General features: G+C 43.5%; 1 protein-coding gene across 1 annotated transcript in view; it reads left to right on the top strand.

The window, feature by feature from the left end:
- The window catches only part of CENPF (centromere protein F), a 37,189-nt gene extending 13,376 nt beyond the window's left edge, over positions 1–23,813 (top strand). The window contains exons 8-17 of the mRNA XM_035111322.2: positions 121–246; positions 1,568–1,666; positions 2,398–2,520; positions 7,284–7,419; positions 7,769–10,854; positions 12,316–14,478; positions 15,985–16,147; positions 18,256–18,738; positions 20,797–20,990; positions 23,111–23,813. Coding sequence (XP_034967213.2) covers positions 121–246; positions 1,568–1,666; positions 2,398–2,520; positions 7,284–7,419; positions 7,769–10,854; positions 12,316–14,478; positions 15,985–16,147; positions 18,256–18,738; positions 20,797–20,990; positions 23,111–23,308 — 6,771 coding nt within the window. The 3' untranslated portion in view covers positions 23,309–23,813. The remainder of the gene's footprint in view (positions 1–120; positions 247–1,567; positions 1,667–2,397; positions 2,521–7,283; positions 7,420–7,768; positions 10,855–12,315; positions 14,479–15,984; positions 16,148–18,255; positions 18,739–20,796; positions 20,991–23,110) is intronic.
- The last annotated feature ends 1,001 nt before the right edge of the window (positions 23,814–24,814 follow it).

The raw sequence follows: 24,814 nt of genomic DNA, 5'->3' as shown, positions 1-24,814 counted from the left end.
ATTTGTTTTATTCTAAGATGCTCTACTGTCCCCCTCCCCTTTCCACCTATAATTTAATTCAGTTCATATTAGTTCCAGATATTTCTAACCCTTGTGATATTTAAATTACTCCTTTTTTAGCACACCGCATCCGAGGAAAAGGTGAAAAGGCTTTCAGAGGAGCTGAACTGCCAGAGACAAAATTTTGAAAGAGCCCAGCACTCTTTGCAACAGAAAATGAAAGAGAAAGAGAAAGTGTACCAGGAGGTAAAGCCAGGAAAGAGAGAAATTCTCACAAGTGAAAGGGGGGTGGGGGAGGCCCTGGGGCCCTGGAAGGATCCTGCTAATGTTCAGTCCTGCATCGCACTTCCATCAGCCCACATCCACAGGTGAACAGCCTTACTTACAGCACAACCTATTTTCATGTCTGCTCAGAAGTAAAGCCCCATTCAGTTGAGTGGGAGTTACTTCCGCGCTGTGTGTGCACATAAGACTGCAGCCTTTGTGGCAAACATAACTTGTAATGTACTTTGTTTGTACAGTTGCAAAGGAAATTGCTTACACAAAGGTCTGGCGAAATTGGTTTAGAAAAATCCTTCCGTTTCTCCTTTTGTAAGGAAAATAAAATGTTTGGGGTTGTTGCTTGATCCTTGGGGATGGGATGGGAGACCAAAGGGCGTAATCCAGAGAAGTTGGCATGTAGTGGTGGTTTTCACACATAACACTGGCAATGAATGGAAGCTAGTTTATTGGCTTGTTTCTTGATTTCTTGGACATCTTTTGAAATACCAGGACCACCAAGGTTTAAAGAAGATTTGCATTTCTTTTAAGAATGAAGACCAGCAGTAAATTTAAAAATATATATATTCCCATTTCAGTCCGTGGAAAAAAGTGCTTCTTTTTACCTTCCAAATAAGCGTGCGTAGGATTGCAGCTTTAATCTGCCCTGCCCCTTAATATTTCTTTGGTTCCAGCCCCAGATTTCCTGCCACAAGTTGCATACCAGCTTGATTTCTCTCCTATGTCCTCCAATGTTGCCTACTTAGGCTAGGATCCGCACACCTACTTAAGCTAACATGCAGAGTGTGCAATCTCAGTGGAGTTTTTGCCTTCCCCCCCCTTTGTTTTCTTTGAACTCCTAACCTCCATGCCATGTCACAAGCTGCTTTTGAAACTCTTCACGGTTTCCAAAGCAATTTGCCATAAGAGGGCAGCTGTTCAAGAAAAACTAAGTCTCTAAAGCCCCACTGGGCTGATGGTACTAGTTTTACAGGCCATAGATGCGATTCAGTGAATTGTATATGCAATTGGATCCTTCCCACCCTTGTCAACAAAACCATAATGAAAAAGACTGAAGTGGAGCAGTAGAAAATATCTATTTATATATTCCAATTTTCTCATTGTTCTTCTTTTTAATAAAAGGTCTAACCAACAAAAAGACATGCAAGTCTTCAGGGTGCATAGCAACTGGGAAGTTTCACCCATTATTATTTTTATTTTCCTGCCTGAGATCAGGTCAGGAATATCCAACAATTCACCACATTCCTGGTTTATATCATTTTGATTTTCCCCAACGCCGCTGTTTTAGGAAGCATCTCTCCAGCTCAATCAGGTGAAAACTAAATTTCAAGGGGAACTGCATCAAGCCAAGAACAACTACAATCTTCTTCAAGCAGAACTCGAGAAGGTAGGTAGTTTGTAAACACGGCAGGTAAGGGGGAGGGATCCTAGAACTTTATAGAGTCGGATGGAACCACAGAGGTGATCTTGTGCAGCTCCCTCAGCGCATGAATCTTTCAAGTCAAGGACATTTTTTTAATTAAAAAAAAAACCCCATCCAGCCACTGCTGAAATAACTCCAGTAAGGGGCAGCTCACCACTTCCTGAGGCTGTTTGGTTCACCAAGAGCTCTTTAATTAACTAATTGTTCTTAATTTATTATTTTTATTACATTTATATCCCACTTTTTCTTCAGGGAACTGAAAGGTGGTGCACATATCCACCTCTGCATTTTTTTCCTCACAGCAACCCTGTGAGGTAGGCTCGGTTGAGAGGTAGTGAGTGGCCTGAGGTCACCCAATGAGCTTTATGGCCGAGTGGGGATTTGAACCCAGGTCCTGGGCACTAGACCACCCTGGCTTTCCTAATGCTGAGCAGAAATCTGCCTTGGTTCTAGACCTGCTCTCTGAAGCAGCAAGTCTGTTCCGTCTTCTGCCCTTAGCCTTCTCCAGGCTCAACAAACACCACTCTTTCAAACGTTCCTTAGAGGCTTCTAGACACCTCATCATCCCCGTCACTGACCTCTAAAAACATGCTTCTAAGTGGCCTCTTCTGTGAATCCCCAGCTGCACTGAGAATATTTCTGTTTAATGTCACACATGGCTGCAAAGTAAAACTTGCCGTCTTGCACCCTTTTAGACCCAGTCTGCAAAGCAGCAATTGGAAAAAAAGGTTGATGATTTTTCACAGAAGTTGAGTCGAGCGGACCAGGCTGCTCAGGCAATGCAGCTGAAGGAAAGCGAACTGAAAAAAGCCTGTGAGGTAAACAGAATTACAGGAATGACTGCATATTTACGACCCACGGTCTGGTGTTGCTGATGTGATTCCTACTTGCCCTTTCAGTTCTGGCAAAGAAGAGATACATTTAGGAGCAGGACACTGCGTGACCCGTCAACTGCACAGTTAACGATATCACTGTGACCTGGCTCAGAGCAGTCAGAATGGCTGCCAGCCACAATCTGCAAGCTAGAGAGCAAGTGTTAGTGGTGAGAGATAATGGAGGTTTTTGCCTTTTGACTGTTTATTGACCATCAGCCAATATATATTTGAAATTTCAATCTGCAGCAAAGGGCCTGGTTAGCTGAAGTGTATTGTTCCTGCAAACTTGGAAGTTATTTAGCCACTCCCCACTGTAGCCCTGTGAAACACAGCCCAAGGTTTTCCGTAGGAGTCCCCTCCAATCCTCTGGAGCGACTTTTCAAAAGGTGGCATCCAGGAGGCTTTTGTGAGGTATCTTCTGCCCTCATTACTGGCGCTTTCAGCCAAACGAGGCAAGCTGCAGGTCCGTCTGGAAAACGCCTGTGACTGCTTCCCATCCAGTGAAATGCAGCGGACTCGATTGCTGCTGCAGAGCCTCTGGTCTGTGCATTGCCCAGGTTCCCAGATAGGCTGAGGTCTTGCCAGACCCCTGGCTACCTAAACTGTTATTGGGGGAGGGGGAGGTGACACGGCAGAGCAGCGGGTTTGTGTGTCCCATCACACAATGGAGTCTACAGCTCCTTGCACCTGTCATTTCAAAAGAGTGATGTGCCTGCTGGTAGCACCACTGGGAGAACTGGGATGTGGGAGGAGAAAAGCCAAGTTTGGGGGGGGGGGAGGAATAAAAGAGTATCTCGTTGCTTCCTTGCGCACAGTTTGATGATGAAGGCCAGAGCTCGTGTCGTCTGTCAAAGTCCCGTGAGCTTATTGGTCCAGCCCCTAATGATAATCACACAGGCTGCAAAGCCCCATTGCGCTCTGCATCCGTTTAAGCCACTTGACCGTGATCGTATTCCAGCAGCGCTTTTTAAATCGCCGGCTAATGGTCCTTATGCTTGTGCTTAAAACTGTTAAGGAGCCTTTAACTGCAGGGTGCTCATTATGCGCTGCGCATCCAAAAAAAAACCCAGAAAAACCCTGAGCTTTTGCATTTGGGCACTTGTGTGGGAAACGTTGGCACTGCAGTTTGCCTCTTCTCTTTCTTACGGGAGCTGAGCGGGGGTTGCGGCACGGGGTGTGCGGGGAGGACGGGCGACGAGCAGAAGCAACAACAAGTTTAATCTTGCTCTCGGGCTGATTTGCTTAAATAGCTGGAAATACAGACCTGCTTTGCCAGCAAATTTCCAGCTTATGCTTCCCATCCTGGTTGTCCCTTCTCTTAAATTTGGCTTTGGTGCGTTTGGTGCCCATCTGCTAGTAGTAACTAGATGGATAATTGAGGGCTCGAGACCAACAAAGCCCTGCCAACGCCATCTGTTATCTTAGCGGCTCAGGAGTGGGCGGTATGTGTTTGTACGTGCCATTTTCTTTGGGAACTGGCTTTTTTATTTTTGCTTCCCAAGAGAGAGAGAGTTATGATGACAGGGGCCAGTTCTTTTTTTCTTTTAATGCTTTCAAGGTTCAGTGCAGAGTGCTCCAAATTGTTTCACACTCCTTCCTGGGGAAGAGTTTTCGTGTGTTTAGGATCTGCTATTGCAGGAGGGCGGCAGCTTTTGATTTATCTATCCGTGAGATGCCTGCTTTCTGCAGAAAAGACCTGGCCCCTAAGCCTCCATGAGTTCTAACCCTGTCTCTGATAGCAGTTTTAACTCAAGAGACCTCTTTGGCTGCAGAGTTTCCCCTCTTCCATTAAGCACTAAAGGAGCTGTGATTGGGTTGTGGTTCTCTGATACTCTCTCCCCCCCCACTCCACCCCGCTTTTTGACCTGCAAAACCCCCTTGTCCTGGCATAATTTATAATAGGCTAGAGGTTTCCTTACTTAGCATATGCCGCTTGGCAGCTGCTTAGAGTACACTGCCTGTCAGCTGTGGCCTGCCAGTGTGATAATATTTCTGCTGCCGTTCTCCTAGTATATAAGAAATGATAGGGCAGTTGTCAACCGATAACTCACGCTTGATGAAGGAGAAGGTTATTCGCGTTTGTGGGAACGTGTGGTGGAATTGGGCTACCGGACCAAACACGGCTTCTTTGCGGAAGCCCTCTAAGCCAGAAAGTATATAGCATAAAATGCTATTTTTGTTTCCCACAGCTGAGTTGCTTGGATGTGTGCAGAACCTCTAGATGTCAGAAAGTTTTCATTCTCTTTTGCATCTTTTTTATCTACTTAGTTCAGATAGGGAGAGAGTAAAAGTAAAGGTAAAGGGACCCCTGACAATTAAGTCCAGTTGCGAACGACTCTGGGGTTGCGGCACTCATCTCGCTTTACTGGCCGAGGGAGCCACCCTTTGTCCCCTTTCGCAGACAGTTTTTCTGGGTCATGTGGCCAGCATGACTAAGTCACTTTTGGCAAAACCAGAGCAGCGCACGGAAACGGCATTTACCTTCCCGCTGGAGCAATACCTATTTATCTACTTGCATTTTGACGTGCTTTCGAACTCCTAGGTTGGCAGGAGTTGGGACCGAACAACGGGAGCTCACCCCGTCGTGGGGATTCAAACTGCCAACCTTTCGATCAGCAAGCCCAAGAGGCTCAGTGGTTTAACCCACAGGGAGAAACCTTATATTTCAGTGAACTATTTGTAAAATTATGGTCCCGATGTTGTGCAGTTGTCTTTGTATTATATATGTAACACATTTTTGTGGTTTTTTTGTTCCTTCTAAAATAAGCCACATTGAGGGCTATAAACCTTTAAATGATTCTAAGCACATTTCAGGGTACTCTCTTCTCTTTTTTTCACTGAGAGACATCGTTGCATCTGGAAGACATTAGTTGGGATTTACATTTAGAATGGGTGTGTCTTAAGTAGCTTGTGTAGCTTCAAGTGCCTTTCGCATTTTAGAGACTTTAGCCCTGCAGACCACCTTGATACAATCCAAAGCATGTAGACCATGTCTGGACTGGTAAGGCTTTTCCCAATATTTATTTACTTATTATTGAAATAATTTCTATACCGCTTTGTATTTAAAAAACAAACAAAAAATACCTCAAAGCGTTCTACAACAGGCACCCCCAAACTGCGGCCCTCCAGATGTTTTGGCCTACAACTCCCATGATCCCTAGCTAACAGGACCCAGTGCTCAGGGATGATGGGAATTGTAGTCCAAAACCTCTGGAGAGCCGAAGTTTGGGGGTGCCTGCTCTACAACCTAACTTAAAGCATCAAATGAAGCATTGGCAAAAGCATCAAAATAAAACAGTACAGATGAAGGTTAAATACAAAATAACACATTTAAACCAATGTATTATCAGGAAAAGAAAGCATTTTCTTAAATATATAAAAAAACAGGAAGATATCTGATACAAAAATACAGTAAGACTCCACTAAACAGCGTCATTGGCAACTAAACAAAATAACTGAAATAGAAGCTGTGCCTACACTCCTAACCACCCCTCAGACAATGGCAACCTCTCTGAAATACACCCTTAGCAGTTCTCCTAGTCTCACTCATGCATACCCACCAGGCATACAGATAACAAAGCTAATTCCCAGCCAACCATTTATTACAAAGCAAACATCTGGTCTACAAATATACATAGCAGCATTAAGCATAATTGACAACCGGCTCATTCACACAACCTCAGTCTAAGAGCAACATTTCCACTCCTCCTTCCTGTGTCTCTCCAATGCAGGGTTTGGTTCAGTCTCTCATGCTGAGCGGTATTAAGCAGCGCTGAAATGCACAAGTGCATGAGAACCGAGACAGTTGCTCTGGGCGGCAAAAATGCAATTCTAGCTACTGCCCAATAATAATACATCACACACTTTCTCCTGCCGGATAATGCATTCAACAGTTCAAAATTAAAGGGGTTGGTGCCCTCACGGCGATCTCTAAAGGCCTTAATTTCAGCAGCCCTTATCTTAGTCTGTGGGCTGGGAGGCAAGTCAATTAGCCACAGCCGTTTCCACTCTTCTCCTGATGAAGGGACTGTGTGGGCCAGACGACCTGAAAAGGTATAGCCGGCTAGATAATTGCAACGTTCCTACACGTAAAGTGCCTGAATTATATGTTTGGGCTTGGATGGTAGGCTATACACCCAGAAAGAAAAGCAAGTGTGGTTCACGGTCACTGTTGTGCCTGGAATCACATTGGAGAATTCATCTCCCTTGATATTTTCCCTAGTAAAGCCATCTCAGCAGTTGTTTTTGTTTTATTTCTTGCTGGACCCTCTATTTGCATTTTAAAAGTTCCCTGCAAGCAGTGGCTATACTTTAGCAAGCTGGAGTTGTCTGTGCCCTCTCTCCTCCCTTTCTCAGCACACTGATCCTACTTCCATTATGTCTGGAAGCAAGGAACTGTGGTTTGAAGGTCAGCTTATTAACCAGGATCTTAAACGATGGGGAGCAAAGCGACATTAAACAATAGTCGCCCATTTTGGGCATAATGGGGTGGTTTAAGCTTCTGAGAACTAGTATGAAAAGAAGGGATTGGCTACCCAAGATTGCTGAGCAAGGGGAGAAGACCTGCTGCTAGTTCCTGGCTTGGTAAACTATGGTTTAGCAAACTCGGAATGTATGTCTCAGCTTGCCCAGTGAGTCAAAGAACCTTAGTCAAAGTTAGCCATTTCTTTAACTCTCACTTGTTTAATTCTTGCTTCCTTTCCAAGGAAACAAAGAAGCAAAATAGCATCCTTCACTGCCAGTTGGCTCAACAGTTGCAAGAAATTTCTCAGTTAAAAGAAGAGCTATGTGTAACCAAACAACTTCTGCAGCAGAGTCAAAACGTCGTTGAAGATATGAAAAGTGAGTCACCAATTTTTATTAGGTTTCCTTCCCATTCCAAACCTTATTCTGTGTTCTGAGGTCCCTGTGTATAGCATATACTGAGTTGAATCTTGTTGAGCAGGTTGTAAGCAGCTTGGGCGACCACTGTAGTTTTCGATAACTGGGTAAAATATGTATTACGTTTTGCAGTGCACAGGGGAAAAGATAAGATCCAGGTGTGTCTGTGTAAACCTTCTTAAGTTACTAGATGAGAATAAGTGGGATAAAATAGATAAAATAAACGAATAACACTAATAGAGAGAATAAAGGAATCTTACTTTTTGTAAATTAAATACTTCCCCTTTTCTTTCAATCACTTGGATTGCAGATAAAAATTGCTCTCTGGAAAAAGAGTTAAAACTACTTGAAGAGAATCTGAGCAAACAAGAGAATCCTCTCACTTTGGAGAAAATGAAACTTGCTATTTATGAATTGGAAAACCAGCGAGATTCTCTCCAGCAGCTTCTGAAGCACAAAGAAAACGCCATTGAAGAGCTCACTGTAAAACTGGAGGATCTGGAAGCTTTGCAGAAAGTTCTTATAGAGTGTGAAGGACTTAAAAAAGAGGTTGAGGTTCTTTCCCAGTGGAAAAAAGAAAGTGGGCAACTCATAAACGAACTTGTTTCAGAAAAAGAAGATTTGATGAGCAAGATTTGCAGCCTGGAAAGGGCCTTAATGACCGAACAACTTAAAAGTAATGAGAGAGTAAAAGCTTTAGAAGGTATGAATGAAAACCTTTGCGTGGAGATTAGAAATCTCAAAGCTATGGTGGGAGACAAAACAGCAGAGCTAGAAGCAGAAAGAAAAGCCCACAATGACCTTCAGGATAAAACAGCAGCATCTGAGGAAAAACACAGGAAAGAGAGAGAAAACAATTCGCTGAAATTATCTGAGTTCACCAAACAGGTGGATATTCTACAGAAAAAGCTGGAGACGGTAGCAGATGAAATGTTGGAAAAGGACAGGTGTATGGCCTCTTTGGAAACATCCTTAGCTTCCCACCTGCAGTTAAAATCCAGCTTCCAGAAACAATGTGAGGAGCTGGTCCAAGCCAGAGATGAAACAGAAAGAAAACTGGCTGCAGCAGAGCAAAGGCATAAAGATTTTGTTAGGGAGAAGGAAAAGCGCATAAGTGAGTTGGAAGCAGCTGTTTCTGAAAAGCAGGACTTGGTCACTAAGACTTTACAGGCTCTCGAGGAGAAAAACAAGTCATTGCAAGCACTGATTGCCGAATCAGTTAGGCAGCACGCAGAGATTCCGGATTTTAAAAGCAGTAACTCTTTCCTTGAGGATACAGTGCAGCAGCTGAAAGTTACGCCTCAAACAGTTAGCCACAAGGAACCAATATCCTTAAATAAAAAGCTAATTGAAGGAGTTAGTGATGAAAATATTGGCCTTAAGATTGATATCAGTGCCCTAGAGCAAGGAAATCTAGACGTAATGCAGACAAGCTTCCATCTGTCCAAAAGCCTGAAGGAGAGGGAGGAAAGCCTCTTGGAGCTGTCAGAAAGGCAGAGAGAGAAAAGCTTGTTACTGTCTAAAGCCGAAGAAGAATCAAAAAGGAAATTAGAATGTGCTTTAAGGGAGCAAGCATGCCATTTTGAAGTGGAGAAAGCCACATTTGAAGAGCGAGAGAAGCGGCTCATGAACGAACACGAGGAGCTGAAGTGTAAGGTCATGTCCTTGGAGAAGAAAAATAACACACTGCTTCAGCAGCTTGAAAAAATGCAGGCAGCACCTGAAGAAACCAAGATTCTAGGACAGGAAAGGGCAGCACTTAATAAAATGCAGCATCAAAACGATGTGTTGCTGCAAGAGAACGAGGAGCTTGTCAAGGAGCTGAAAATAAGGGACGAACATGCAGCTGGTGGCTTTACTGTGGAGAAGAATTCACTGGGACAGCTGAGAGGATCTGTGGAAGAAAAGGAGGAGGAACTGAATAAATATCAGGTTCAGCTAGAGCTGCTTCAGATGGATCTTGAGGATAGAGAGGCCTCAGTAGAGAACTATGCTGATCAAGTAAAGCAGCTGGAGACTGCTCTGAGAACTATGGAAATAAAACTGGAAGAGAACGAAATGGAGAGAGAGAGGCTGAACCATGAATTGCAAGCTCTTAAAGTTGTGGAAAATCCGTATTTAGAGCTTACAGAAGGGGAAGGGAACGACCAGTCAGCAGCACATTTCAATGATGTTTCCAAGGACAACTTTAGCGGACAGATAGATGCCAAGTGTTCGTCAGCTCCTCATGATCTGATTCCCAGCCAAAGTGATTATGTCCGATTAGTAGCCTCCCTACACATGACAATGAGCAAGCTAAATGAGTTGGAGAAAATGTTCGAACACCTGCAGATTGAGAAGTCAACATTAGCATCACAGCTGAAAGACTCTCAATTGAAATGCATCACAGGCGCAATGGCAGAAGAGCTCATCGGCAGAATTAATAATGTAACAGAAGAGAGCGCGGCTTTTTCTGGTGGCTTAATAGATCACAGTAAAATAGCAGCACAATCTGATATTGAGCGAGTGCCCTTAATAGCTCTGGAATGCTGTGATGGACTTGACTGCAAAGGTTTGAAGCAATCCAGCAAAGAAATTAAAATGCACTTTGATGGGGTCAAGGAAAAAATCTTCTCTTTGAAAAATGAATATAGCAGCTTGCAAGAGCAGCACTCGGGTATGGCCTCCAAAATATCAGAGCTGCAAAGCTATATTGACATGCTCAGGGAAGAAAATGCTACACTATCAACCAGCCTCGACCAAGTCACTAATTCTTCCTTCACAATGCAGGTAACCCCTATTCTAATGAGTGAAGAATTTCATTCGGATGGAAAGTTGTCCATGAGATTTCCTTCTTGCAGCAAAATCTCCTCGTGTACAAGTTCAACTCTTATGGAATCTGATATCGACTGTGATCAGTACAGACCGTCAAATGAAATAAGTGACCTAAGTAGTAGCAAACAAGCTGATCTAGAAAGTACCCCTGAGGAACACGGCCACTCTCTTTCAGAAGCGAATGACAGTGAGACATGGGCGTGTATCATGAAGAAGGGGCATGCCCTGCCTGAAAAACATCATTTAAAAACGAGAGTCGAACGCCTCTTACGTGAGGCTTATGAGAAGTCCTTCAGGAAGCTTGAAGAATCATTTGAGTCGCATAAAAATCTTGAAGATGAAGAGATACAAAAGATCCAAGAGCTGCTCCTTTCTGTAAGGAAGGAAGTTGATGGCCTCCAAAAGCAAAATATATCTGAAAGCAAACAGTGGCAACAAAAACTTAATGATGTGGTCTTGCAGGTGGCATCTAAATTCCCAGCCGAGAAGAAACACCCTGACCTGTTGCCTCAGGAACCAGAGGAAGCACTGCAAGGCCTTCATTTAGGTTCTCAGTCTCTGCTTTGTGTTGACACTGAACACGTAAGTGTGCCTAATTTCTTATCATGCAGTTTCGCATGTATGTTCAAGAGATTGCCCATGTGTACTGTTTTGGGAGAGAAGGGAGGAAGTCTCTTTAGAGCGGGAGCGAAGACTGTTTAAAAAGCACGGTGGCTAACTTCAGATGTTTTGTTGGACTTCAACTCCCATCATCCCTGACCCTTGGCTGGGGCTGATGGGAGTTGTAGTTTAACAACATCTGGAGGGGCACCATGCTAACTATCCCCGTTTTAAAACTTATTTCTTTCACATACGCACCCAATTTGAAACTATTTTGACAGCCTTGAAATGCTGTAGTTCTTATGCTAAGAAATAGTGTGAATCAAAGTACATAAAGATTTGGTTTTGTATCTGAATGCTGAAAGCAGAGCTCCTCATCAACTTACTCATTTTTAAAGCCTCAGCTTACGGCCATTATTGCCAGTTAAATTCTGCCCCTCCCTAGTTCCAGCCAAGAAATATGCTCAGAGTGGGGAAAAGAGTAACCTCCACAGCAAAAAAGCCATATTGTTGAGCATGCCAAGGTTGCTAAATATTAGTATTTCAGTTCCAGGTTCTTTCATATATTTAATCTAGCAACAACAGCTATGTGTGATTATAACTACAGAGGGTCAATTTATGCAATAGGGCAGGCACGTCCAACAGGTAGATCGTGATCGACTGGTAGATCACTTGATGTCTGTGGTAGATCACTGGTAGATCACTGGCTCACCCCAAACAAGCTCAACAAATTTGGCTCCCCTAAAAAAAAAGTTCAACAGTGTTGGCCTGCACCCAAAAAAACAGGGCTTTCCTTCCTAAAAAAACAAGCTCAACAACTTTGACCTGAACCCAAAAAAAGCGGGTAGATCACTGCCTCTGTTTTTAACTCTATGAGGTAGATTGCAGTGTCTTGGGAGTTGGCCACCCCTGCAATAGGGAATGACATCAGTAGGTGGGAAGAGCCTGCTTTGGTGAAATGTTACAAAAGAGATGAGGTGTCTTCAAGCATTTGCCTGAAAATGTGAGCACCAAGTTGTGTAGCCAGTGGGGCCCCACATGCAAGTCCTACCCCCAGTGTCATCATGTGCTCTGCCCCCACCTGCCCAAGTTCCCCAGCCTTCCCTGTGTTGGACTAGGAGGGTCTGTGCAGCAATTGAAAGTGAGCAGAGCTCTCCACACAATGGGAGCACCCTGCAGAAAACAATTTTCCCAGGTGATCAACAGACTATTAAGTGTGTTCTTTATCTACCAAAACATTATATATCGGTTCCCTTTTTATTCGGCAGAGGTCATTGGAACTGTTTCTGAAGATGTGTTTGTTTAATTTTTTTGCCACCCTGGACTCCTTTGGGGAGGAAGTATCACAGTTAAATGTAATAAATGAAAGAATAAATAAATATATCAATTTGATAAAAGTGACTTATTAATTAAAATGACTCTCTTTTTTCCATCTACATCTAGGAAGTCCAGATTCCCACTAAGAAAGCAATCGATCTCTTGGGTCAACTGGAGCTGCATGGCATGTCTAGTGAAATCACAACGATTGAAGCCGAGAATAGTAAAATATCAGCAAGGGCAGGTGAAGCAAATAGAACAGAAGATGAAGAATCTATTTGCCAAGCAGTTGACATGAAATTTAGAGAAAGATGCCTTCTGGACTTAGACACAGAATCCAGAAATGCAATAGATATATCCATAAGTTCTCCAAACTCTCCTCGTGAGTTATCATTTCTTCCTTCTCAAAACACCGATGCGATGCTTGTGAACACCTTGGAAAGCCAAAGGCCCCCTGAAAAGCCTCTGCTAGAAGTAGAGCAGACATGTAATGAAATTTCTACGCCCTTCCCTGACGTGGAGGAAAGCAGTAAAAGAACTGATATTCTACTAATGGAGATCCAAAACCTAAAGTCGGGCCTGGATTCAAAGGACAAGGAGCTGGCTTCAGAGAGAACTGCTTGTGCAGAGTTGGACAAAACAGTTGTAGCACTCGAAAAAGAAAAAGGGGACTTAAATGAATCACTTAAGTCTGTTACTTTTGATAACCAGCAATTGACTTATAGCCTTATGGCTCTTGGAATAGAACTTGACAAGGTAAAATCTGATATGGAAACGTACAAGGCAAGACTGTCCGACACAACAGAGACTCTGGAAGATTTGGAAATGGACAAGGCCGACTGGACTGAGAGGCTTCTTGAAACTGAAAATGAACTGAGGAGGATAAAATCTGAGAAAGCAAATATTGAGAACCACGCCTTATCCATGGAGACCGACATTGAGGAGCTTCAGTTAAAGAACGAGCACTTGGAAAAAGAAAAGGAAAATAAACTGAAAAGCATTTTTGGCCTTCAAGAGCAGCTTCATATACTCGTCACTGAGAGAAACCAATTTAGTCAAGATCTGAGTGCTTTGTTGAAGGATAAAGAAGAATCGGATCAAATGTGCCAGAAAATGCAAGAGACTATCAAAGAACTTGAGTCAAGTAAACGGGATTCTGCTGAATTTATCAGGATATTGGAAGCCGAAGCTAATACTCAGGCAAAATTGCTTCAGGCCGCGAAGGCCGATACTCATCGGTTATCAACAGAAAATGACAGACTTCTGCTGCAGTTACAGAATCTGGATCAGGTTATGAGGGCTCTTGTGTTAGAAAAAGAGGCAGCGCAAAGCCAAATAGAGCATCTGAATGAGGAAAAAGAAGTGAGCCTTAGGGAATTTGAAACTTTACACAGCAAGTTAAGTATCTCTGAAATGGAATATGCCAAGATATCAAAGTCTCTGGAAGGGTCGCTTATAGAAAAGGGTGAACTTGCAACTAGGCTGAACTCAGCACAGGAGGAGTTGTCTCAGCTGCGACGGGGCATTGAGAAGATCAAAATAAAAATAGAATCCGACGAAAAGAAAAGGTGTCACCTTGTGGGAAAACTGAAAGAAAGCGAACGGAAAGCTGACTCCCTCGCAGACAAAATTGAGAATCTCGAAAGAGAATTGCAGATGTCGGAGGACAATTTGGAAGACGCAATTCTTCGGGCAGAGATGGCTAAAGCAGAGACAGAAACAGCCACCGCGGAGATAGAAATGATGCGTGCGACTTTGCAAAGCTTGGAATGTGAGGTGAATGTCTTAAAGTTAGAAAAAGGATCTCTAGAGAGAGAGCTGAAAGAAAATCAGGATAAAGTATCTGATTTAGAAGGTCTTAATTCCATGCTTGTGAAGCAGCTAGAAGAAAGGGAGAAGGAGAAGTTGCAAATTAGAGATGAATTTGAAAACGCACTGGTGTCGATGGAATCCCAGTTGAAACTGGCCAGCGAAGAAGTTAAACTTTCTCATTGTGCAGAAGAGAATTTCAAGGCAAAAGAACAGGATCTGATTGATGAAGTTGCTTGTGTCAAAGAAGAGAATGGACGGTTGGCCTATCATCTACAGGAAGCCAAACACAAATATTCTGAAATAGAGTATTTGCTGGATGTCCTCGCCCAGCAATTCCAAGACCTCATACAAAAGCTGGATGACAGCGATCCTTTTCTGGAGCAGTTGCCAAAAAATGAAACTCTGCAGTCTAGTCTTGAGGCTACAGAGGTGGAGTTGGAAGCTGCAACTTCTGAAAAACCTGCCTTCCTTGAAAAGGTACAGCATATTGTTGACATCATGGGTAGAATATCTTGTAGGTCAATAGGTTCCTTCTGAAATTAAAGGCTGATTTGGGTTTTTTTTAAAATATTGGGGGAGTTTTCTAGAATGTGCATGTATAGATTAAATACATTTTATCTGACGCCAAGTAACAAAGCAACATTGAGTGACTGCAGGTGTGGTTCCCAAAATCAAAATCCACTTTATTTGAAGAAGACAAGCTGATATTTAAGTTTATAGTTCTATTGCAATCATAACTGTAAAGTATGTTATCTGTAAGTTTAACATGATATATGTAGAGCAGGCATAGGCAAACTCGGCCCTCCAGATGTTTTTGACCTACAACTCCCATGATCCGTAGCTAACAGGACCAGTGGTCAGGGATGATAGGAATTGTAGACCCAAAACATCTGGAGGGCCGAGTTTGCCTATGCCTGATGTAGAGCATAATCTTATGGATGTTTTCTCGGAAATAGTACTCAGTGTTCAGTCGAACTTACTCCTAGGTAAGTGTGCATAGGACAGTAGCCCTAGTCTATTACTGTGCTACTTACAGCATACATAGTAAAGAGTTGCTGTGATGGGCAATATAGCAGCAGTGTTTGCACATTATGGTAAACCGTAGTGATGCCTTACTGCTAACATGCAGAAATCTTCCCTTTTACCCATGTCATCTAGATGGCAGGAAGAACAAGCCATGATCCCTGGCTTAGTGTTATGCCCGAACTAGGGGTTGTGGTTTGTTTCATTCTGAACAAACCAAGGTTTGCTCAAACAAGCTGCAGTTGGTAAACCGAGAAGAAACCTTGGTTTATCACCTGGATTAACATCTCCCTGGCCACATGGTTGCAGTGAACCATTAGCTGCATGTGCAAACTGGACTGTGTTTTTGGATCTCTGGTATTGACAGTTAGGGCTATACCTGAAGGAGCGTCTCCACCTCCATCGCTCTGAGGTCCAATGCCGAGGGCCTTCTGGCTGTTCCCTCACTGCAAGAAACCAAGTTACAGGGAACCAGGCAGAGGGCCTTCTCGGTAGTGGCACCCGCCCTGTGGAAGGCCCTCCCACCAGATGTCAAAAAGAAAAATAACTACCAGGCTTTTAGAGGACATCTGAAGGCAGCCCTGTTTAGGGAAGCGTTTAATCTTTAAGAAATTAGTGTATTCTAATATTTCTCTTGGAAGCCACCCAGAGTGGCTGGGGAAACCCAGCCAGATGGGCGGGGTATAAATATATTATTATTATTATTATTATTGGGCCTGTCTGGTGCAAACCGAAGGACATCAGTAGACATTCATTTCGTTTTATGGAATTCATTAAATGCTCTAGTTAACAGGTCCTGTTAAGAAATGGCATAGTTGCCCCAACAGGAGAAAGGAGAATATCCATGCACTTTACTTTGAACTAATGAGAAGTCCTGTTTTGCATTTGGGTGGGTGGTTATTGCTTCTGCAGCAATAATTGCATGAATGTTTACCCGTTTATTTTTATTTTATTTTGCAGGCAAATAGCCAGCAGAAAATAGGGCAACTCAAGACAAAATTTGATTCTTTCCATCATAGATTTCAGCATTGGCTGAAAGCCTACACAGAACTAAAGCAGGAGAAAAAGATGATGGTGAAGCAGATTCATGAACTTGAGATTCAAGTGAAGAAGATGGATCCAGGTATGTAGTGCAGGTGCCTTTTCCATCCTACAGGTGGGCCTCCTCCCTTAGGCAGTCCGCTTTGACGTGTGTGGGGCTGCGCACCTATTATTCACCTGTCACTACAATGTCAGGTGACAACCTCAAAGAGGCTTGGCTGTTAAGGCTGATCAGCTGATAGGTCCTGTCAGCAAGCCCCACCTGCCAAGGAACAGACACTTTAAGCGCCTCATCGTTCCTTTGCAGCCGTGTCTTTACTTGCCCCACACCTGATGTCACGTGTGAGTGGCAGCTGGCTGTGGTTTTGGGGAAAAAGCCCCGTGGGCCAAATTAGGGTCTAATTTGGCCGGTGGGCTGGAGATTCTCATACCTTTGTCTGTCTGCATGCAAAAATGAAACAATACTTCCCTCATCAGTAGCCCCGGCTGACATTAAAGGTAAAGGTACCCCTGACTGTTAGATCCAGTCGCGGATGACTTGGGGGTTGCGGCGCTCATCTCGCTCTATAGGCCGAGGGAGCCGGCATTTGTCCGCAGACAGCTTCCAGGTCATGTGGCCAGCATGACAAAGCTGCTTCTGGCGAACCAGAGCATCGCACAGAAACACCGTTTACTTTCCCGCCGGAGCGGTCCCTATTTATCTACTTGCACTTTGACGTGCTTTCATTAGAATGCAAAAAAAGTATTGCTGTTTGTTCTGACCCTGAAAAATGGTCCTGCTGGGATTCTGGTTGTGCCATGGTAAGCATCAACCCACTATCTAGCATAATCATCCTGGTGTGCATTGAGCTTTTATCTACAGCCTTCTGCACAGATGCCTTTTTATCCTATTCTGGGCCAGCTCCTGCCACCCTACTTGTTATTTCATCCACTGGCAACAGCAGAGAGGAGGTCCCCACCTCTCATTTTTCATATGAAGCTTCTGGCAATTTCATAAGTAGCTAGGTAGTTGCTAAAATATTTTAACTCATCATTTGGTGCAGATGGCCCATAGCATGCATGACCCACAAATTACATCTTGTGTGGCGATACCCCGACGCCTCCCCGAGAAATAAAAACACTAGACACATTGCATAAGGTTAATGGGCATAGAAGGCCACAACTTTATTGATTACGGATGTAGAGGGGTATTGGCCGAGGCATTGGATCTAACCGACTATATCCGACTCCAGCCCGCTCTGCTGGCAGTCTGTGAAAGGTTAACCACCGTTGGATGAGTCCTGCGATGCGCATCAACTAGGAGCTCATCCTAGGGCCACCGCTAGGGGCGTGCCCTCTGGCCCTCACCTACCACGGCTTCGGACTTGGCAATGCCCCCGGACTCCTTAAGGGAGTACCTTTCCGCATTTTGGGGGAGGTGATGGCCGCAACCTCCCCCCCCACACCTGTACCTTCACGAGATAATCCAATGCCTACCGCCAAAATCCAAGTTGTGACGAGTAGCTACGAGGTAGGCGAAAACCACAAGGCCTGAGCCAATTTGCCAAGTGGGAAAAACTCCTACCAGGCCCCAATAGGCGACCAACCGTAGTCCATAGCACTGTCACGAAGGAACCCTGCCTACGTGGGGGAGGTGGGTGGGAGAAACGCAGCTATTGAATCCAGAAGAAGCAAGGCAGAGTCCCTGCCGCGCTCTCGCTTAAATAGGCGAGCCACGCCCCCCCCAGAGCGACCTAATTGGCCACACTAGGGGCGCAGCGCGGCAGGGAGATGACCAATGGGCTGGGGGGGAATGCTAACCATTCCCCCCCACGTGAAGACCTCATGGCGCCCACAACACCTCCTCCCCCCGAGATGGGGAAGAGACTTTTTAAAATACAAATTAAAGCAATTATAGCATTCTCTGAAAAACCACATTGGAAAACCATCAGAGAAACTAAAGACAGGAAATGAAATAGACATCCAATGAGTGGGAGTTTCACAACATTGGTGCCACTGCAGAAAAGGCCATGCTGCAAGAGGACTGAGGAATATCTTTAGGTCTTTAGATGAACTTCATATCTAAAGGAGTAGATAGTGTTTGGTGTCCACTGCTGCTGAAATGCTCTTTACAATATTTTCAGGTAAAGTATATTGAAAGTCTCTGTTGCTAAGCCTTCATTTATTAATGGCTGTTCTTGCATTGCATAGGTTCTGATAGGAATGCCACTGCAGAAGAGATAAGGTTGGAGCTGGAAGAACTGAAGGAACTGGTTGAAGAGAAACCTGCAGAGGCAGATCAAAACCTGGATAAGTACTATACCCTGATAATCAATCACGATAAATTAGAGGACGAAAACGAGATGCTAAGGACACAAGTCTCTCTTCTGAACACTCGGCTCAAACAGTCATCAGGCTCTTCCAGTTCCCCTCTTCAAAGTCCTGGCAGCCAAACAAAATTCACTAATGGGCTGCTTGTGGAAAAGGCCTTATCTGAAGATATTACTAAGATTACTGTGAGGAGGCAAAGGTGTCATGAAAACAGAAGCAATGGTGAAAGTGCTACATCTCCTTTTCCAGAGGCTGCCTCAAAACAAACTAAAAGAAGAACCACATTTCAACAGCCCAGCCCAAAAGTGCCCCTAGAAAATGCAGAATTTGAGTCAGATGGTTCCACAGAGGTGGGAGGCAAAGGTAATCACTTTCACAACAGTATTGAGGTTTGTTTAATAACATTCCTGTTATAGCTTGATACAGAGGGACAATAGAGGTACCTGAATCTGTCCCCCTATGTTTGCCCTTTACCATTTTGTATTCTCAGTATGACCAGCGGAATAAAATTCAAGGCTGCCATTACAGGGCATAATGGTGTAAAATTCTGCATGTAAAGTGATCTTCTTCTTCTTCTTTGGCAATCACTCATAGACGAGTAAGATTGTCTTCCATGAACATGGTCTTAACAGTGAGTCTGTAAGTGACTGTGGAAGCCAATTCTGGATCCTCACATCCTTCCACAGCAGGGACATGGGTTTCTGGGTGGGAGTTGATCATGGTGAGGGTTTGCCAAACGTGCCTTCCTCTTAGCACATTTCTCCCTTGCGTCCTCAGTTTGAGCATCTTCAAAGTCCAGGACAGCTTTGGTAAAGGCTGCTCTCCAATTGGAGCGCTCGCAGGCCAGTGTTTCCCAATTGTCAGTGTTTATATTACATATTTAGAGATTTTTCCTCTTGCGTTGACCACCAGCATTATGTTTTCCATTTTTAAGTTCAGGAATGGAGTACTGTAGTTGCTTTGGAAGATGTTGATCAGGCATCTGAACAACATGACCAGTCCAACAAAGTTGATGTTGAAGAATCATTGCTTCGACACTGGCGATCTTTGCTTCTCCCAGTACACTGGCATTAGTTCACCTGTCTTCCCAAGTGATGTGTAGAATTTTTCAGAGAAAGAGTTGATGGAATCTTTCGAGGAGTTGGAGATGGCATTTATAAAGTGACAAGAGAGTCGTCTTAACGCTACTGCCAAACCTTTACAACCACAGAAGTATAATATGCCCAAACAAACGGTTGCCTGCAAACTGCTTTTTTCTGTGAACTCTGTAAAGGGAGATGTTCACGTGGAAGGCTTTTCTCCAATCGACATTCTCAGAAAAGGCTCAGCTGGATTTAGGATTGTTGCCTACAACAGGAGTAGGGGCAGCAAGATACAGTGGGCGCATTATGATGGGGCAAGAGAGGCCTTCGTGGCCATTGGAGCTGCAGCTTGCAAACCACTTAACCGCTGATGAAATCACTAAGGATATCATGGGACTACTCAAGAACGCAAGTCCGTGGGCTCAGTTCCATGAATGCTTGGCTCCTTAATAGCCTTGGGCCCAATGGCCTCACATTATGCAGATACTAACTAGCAAAATGAAACCATTACCTTTCAAGCTGAAAGCACCCACGTGGGAGACTGCAGAAACACTTTACCTGTAGTACTTGAAATGTAAATAAGTATATGTTCCTGTTGTAAGGATTTATGTCAGGGAAGGGCTGTGGATCAATGGTAGACCATCCACTTAGCATGCAGTAGATGCAGATTCAGTCTTCGGTGTTTCCAGGTAGAACTAGGAGTATCTCCTGTGTGAACCCTTGAAGATCCACTGACAGTTCATAGCTAGGTGGACCAATGGTCTGACTGTAGAAGGGAACTTCCTATATGGCTCAGTTGGTTAGAGCATGATGCTGATAATGGCAAGATTGCAGGTTCGATCCCCAGAGGGAACAGCTGCATATTCCTGCACTGCAGGGGGTTGGACCAGATTATCCTCAGGGTTCCATCCAGCTCTACAATTCTATGATTCTATGATCATCCTAATTGACAAACAACACACCTCTGTAAAACCTTGCATAGTCTTCAGATGCTGCAAGGCCGGCATAATGTACAGCAACAAACTGCCATTGCTATTATTTATTTCATCTTTTGGGTATCTTAACCATCCTTCGGCACATTGCAACAATATAAAAACACAAAATTAAAATCAATTTATACAATTTACAGTCAGAAGAATAAGGTGGTATATGGGGCCTAACTTGTTTAGGGATTTAAACACTAATATGAGCACCTTGAATTGGACCCAAAAAGCGAACTGGCAACCGTTTTTAAACAGTTGGTTGTTGTTTTCCTTTTTATTTCTTTTTTTGTTTTTATTCCTGTTATAGTTTTTTAAATGTAACAAAACAATGATCACCACGCACTTTCCTCCCTCAGGATCTTCTGATGTTCCTCCAGGAAATGGCAGCTCTTGCATTTCCCACGGGGCATATCTAATTCCCAGAGCGAGTCCCTGTCTTGTCCGTCCAAGCTTGAGATCGCCACCGTTTACTGATCACTCCCAAACAACTGAGAGCGACTGTTTGCTTGGAAACCAAAAAGCAACACCAGAGGGCAGCAAACTACAAAAGGTAACTTGCGCATATTATTAAACATGAGTTTGAATGTACCAAAGCGCAGGAAATTCAGACTGTGGATGCATCTGAGCAAGTGCTTATGGGAGTGTCTCATTCTACTTATACAAGTTGTGAGCATATCAGCGTGAAGACGGGAAAAGTGAATATAGGAGGAAGTGACCATAAATTAGCAGCAGAGCCCTTGTATGGCTCCCCCACACCACCCCCAATTATAAAATCTGAAGATACCTTTGTTGTGTAGATTTGGCTTACAAATCATGAAGTCTGTATGGAATCATGGCACATGTTCAAGAACTTAAAAGGGATGTTTGTGTGTTTTTGTGTCTTCAAAACACTTAACTGAGTACCTAGCTGGAGTGAGTACTAGATACACAGGTGTATAGTTAAGGTCTAGTTTTCTTGTTCTGAAAGCTTTGGGTCTGACTATTAAATCTACCCAGAAAGCTTTTAGAATAGCACAGAAAAGAGGCCCATCCTAGCCCAATGGCCAATCAGTTACCTATGAGAAGCCTGCAAGCAGGGCATGAGCACAATAGCACTGTCCTAACTTGCAATTCTCGGTTACTGATTGACAGGTACACAGCCTCTATCACTGGAGGTAGTACGTAGCCATCATGCCTAGTGGTTATGATAGCCTTCTCCCCCGTGAACCAAATCTTACCGTCTGCAAAACCCTGCACCTGTCCCATTCCTTGCTGGATTTCTATACCTGTGGTTCCTGGCAGTGGATACCCAAACCAGCTGCTTGGAGCTGTGTATGGAATTTCCAGCACTGGGCATGCAGTACCCAAAGTGGTGGCTGGTGTTCTCAGTTCTGGTCCCTTTTTGCATGGTGCGGAGTGGAATTAAAGAACTAAAGCCGGCCTAATTCCCCTTTAGGAATGGGAATGTTGCATTCATGTCCTCTAGTTATCTCAGAAGTGGAGATTTCCTGTTCTCAAAGCTTTTCACACTAACTTGGCCTGGGCCTACTGCTGTTTGTAGATCTCTCTGAATCAAGGTTGTCGGTCACAGTACTGCTTCCAGACATTGAATCTCCCTTCCTAGAGAATTTAGATGGCTCCCTCCTTGTTGTCTCTCTGCCATTGGCCTTTTTATTCCACCAGGCCTTTGGAAACTGAATTTTTAAGGCAAGGGCAAATGCTGCGATGGTTTTCTTGTTGTTACAATCAGTATTTTTTACCGGTAATCAATTTCTTCATATTGTTTTCATTCCATTAGTGTTTAATCAATTGTTAATGGCTAACTTTTCTATGTTTTTTGCTTTTTCTGTTTTGCCTGCTTTTTTTGTATTTTTATCTGTAAGCCGTCTTGAGTCTCAATCTGAGAAAAAGGCAGGGTATGAATGCATATTATAACAACAACAACAATTTAACCTAATAACAACAACAACAACAACAACAACAACAACAACAATAATAATATAGCCACATAAACAAAACACAGAAACCTTTGCTAATTTCCTCATACATCTAGAAAATTAGGATGCCAGATTCTAAAACCAGCAGTTAAATTTTGCACTTCGTCCCACAAGTTGTTTTGGCATCTGTCTCAAGAGACAATGGAGTGTGCCTCTAGGGGTGAAGTCAAACCACTGGAGAAATCACAGCGTCTGCCGTTGCTGCAGAGACCGGCAACTTGCAACTGCTGCCCCTACATTCTGACAAAGGTCTTGTTTGAAACATCTCTGCTCATATGATCCAGTGCCTCAGTGCTGGAATAATAACAATAACAAGTCCCTCTTCTTACACCTTTCTCCGTCAGAAAGTGGACTTTCTTTTTTTTTTTAAATACATTTTATTCCAATTTTCCAAATTCAACAAATTAACAAAACCAATCTTTTATACAAGATCTTTTATACAAAACCAATCTTTTATACAAGTGGACTTTCGAGCAGGGCCCAGCTAGCTGACCATAAGAGGCAATGATGAGGCTTACACGGGAGCAGGGCGAGGTTTCAGTAGGCCAATTCAATTGACTTTTGAAAAACATGGCCTTCAGCTCCACTACTAGACTCAGAAATGCGAAAAACAGTCCTCACCATTGGAATCAATAAACGCCTTCCTTGCACGGATTGATACACGTATACTTTTTCTGTGTGTCTGTGTTCCCAGATAAATGACGCATGGCTGCAAGAAATCCTAGCTGCCGGTTCGCCCTTGGGCTTTGCTCCCAGGTCTCCCCTTTCAGCTTGCAACCAGTCAGCCCAAGCAGTTGATGGAAGATCTGCTAGGACCCCCAGTGAAATTGAAACGAAAAGCCCTCAAAGTACTGAAGAAAACGAGCTGGACAAAGCCTGCCACGTGCAGTAAATCTGGATTCTGGACTTGAAACGGTGAGAGCAAAGGGTTGTTTAGGAACTGAAAATCCTGAGATCAGATTTCATTTGCCTGATTGACATCCGATGCTCTTTTGAATGTGTTGTGGGAGGAGGAGATTACTGGGTTGTTTTTGTTCTTATGTATTTTGCATTTTTTTATATATTTCGATTTTATGCTACGAACTGTCCTGAGATCTACGGATGAAGGGCGATATACACATTTAATGAATAATAATTTTGTCCATTTGGTTTTTTCATCCATCTCCCCCCTCCCCACCCTCCTAAAATATAATAAAAAACCTAAACAAACTATTGCTTTTGTGTAACTTCTTTCCTGGTAGTTTTTGAAACTCAAAAGCTTGTTCCGTTTTTGCGACATTTTGGTTTGTCCCAATAAAGGTATTGCTGTTTTGGAGATTTTCTTTTCTTATGAACCAACACAGTTTGTGTGCGATTTAGAAAATAGTTGTCTTGAAAAGGAAGGGGGGGGAGCAAACTACAAGGAAATGGTTGTGTGCAATAGGTCTGCTCTGACATCATTTAAAGTAAACCTTTTGGAACAGTAATTTTCAAATAGGAACACACTGCCTCAAGGGCACTCATGATCCCATCAAGGTTACAAAGTACCTGAGGGATACAGATTAAAGACTTTAGGGAACAGAAATAGCTAGCTTGCTACCTGTACAATCCTGCTAAGTGGATACCACCCCCTCACCCCTGCTTTTTTTTTTAAAACCGACTTTTCCTGGAATCGGTGCTTCATTTAATAGTGGCGGCACATAGCTTTCCAATGCTTTAAATCTGTCAGTGGCTGGGTTTGCACAATTAACCATAGTTTATAAGCCAACTGTGAACCAAGCATGGTTTGGTCGTAGTTAATAAGCCATGGTTAAGCTGCTGTGCTGGGTTTGGAGGATGAAAACCATGGTTTCATAAACCATGGTATGGTACGGTGTGTTGAATTTTTCGAATTTCAAAAATGGGTGCCAAAGTGTTGGGGCGTGACTTGGTAATTCTAAAGATATTTTGGCTAAATTAATATAATTCAGTTTCGCCCTCACAAATGGCATGCCCTAACGGTAAAGTGTTGCACGCGAACGAGGCCTGTTTCTCCCAAATCAGTGCAGACAAGCATCAAAAGAAGGGTAAACTAAGGTTGCCCTTAGTCCAGAATTTCCCAGACATAGCCCTTGTGAGCAGCTTTTGGCTAATTTTTTTGAGAGGGCGAATTTGTCAAAAAAGTTCAACAACCTTTGTCTGGATTTTCACTTTTTGAAATATGGCAACTCTACGGTAAACGGTTCTGCCTACCTAGGAGTTCACTTTGGTGTTTCAAAGAGCCCCCACACCAAGCACACACACAATGATCCTCCAAATAAAAAAATTCTTTCAGTAGCACCTTAAAGACCAACTAAGTTTTTATTTTGGTATGAGCTTTCGTGTGCATGCACACTTCTTCAGATACACTTGAAACAGAAGTGTCAGACCCTTATATATA

The sequence above is a fragment of the Zootoca vivipara genome, chromosome 3 (genome assembly GCF_963506605.1).
Source record: "Zootoca vivipara chromosome 3, rZooViv1.1, whole genome shotgun sequence".
Classification (NCBI taxonomy): Eukaryota; Metazoa; Chordata; class Lepidosauria; order Squamata; family Lacertidae; genus Zootoca; species Zootoca vivipara.
The sequence above is the reverse complement of the archived record's forward strand: the minus strand, read 5'-3'. Positions and strand labels throughout refer to the sequence as shown.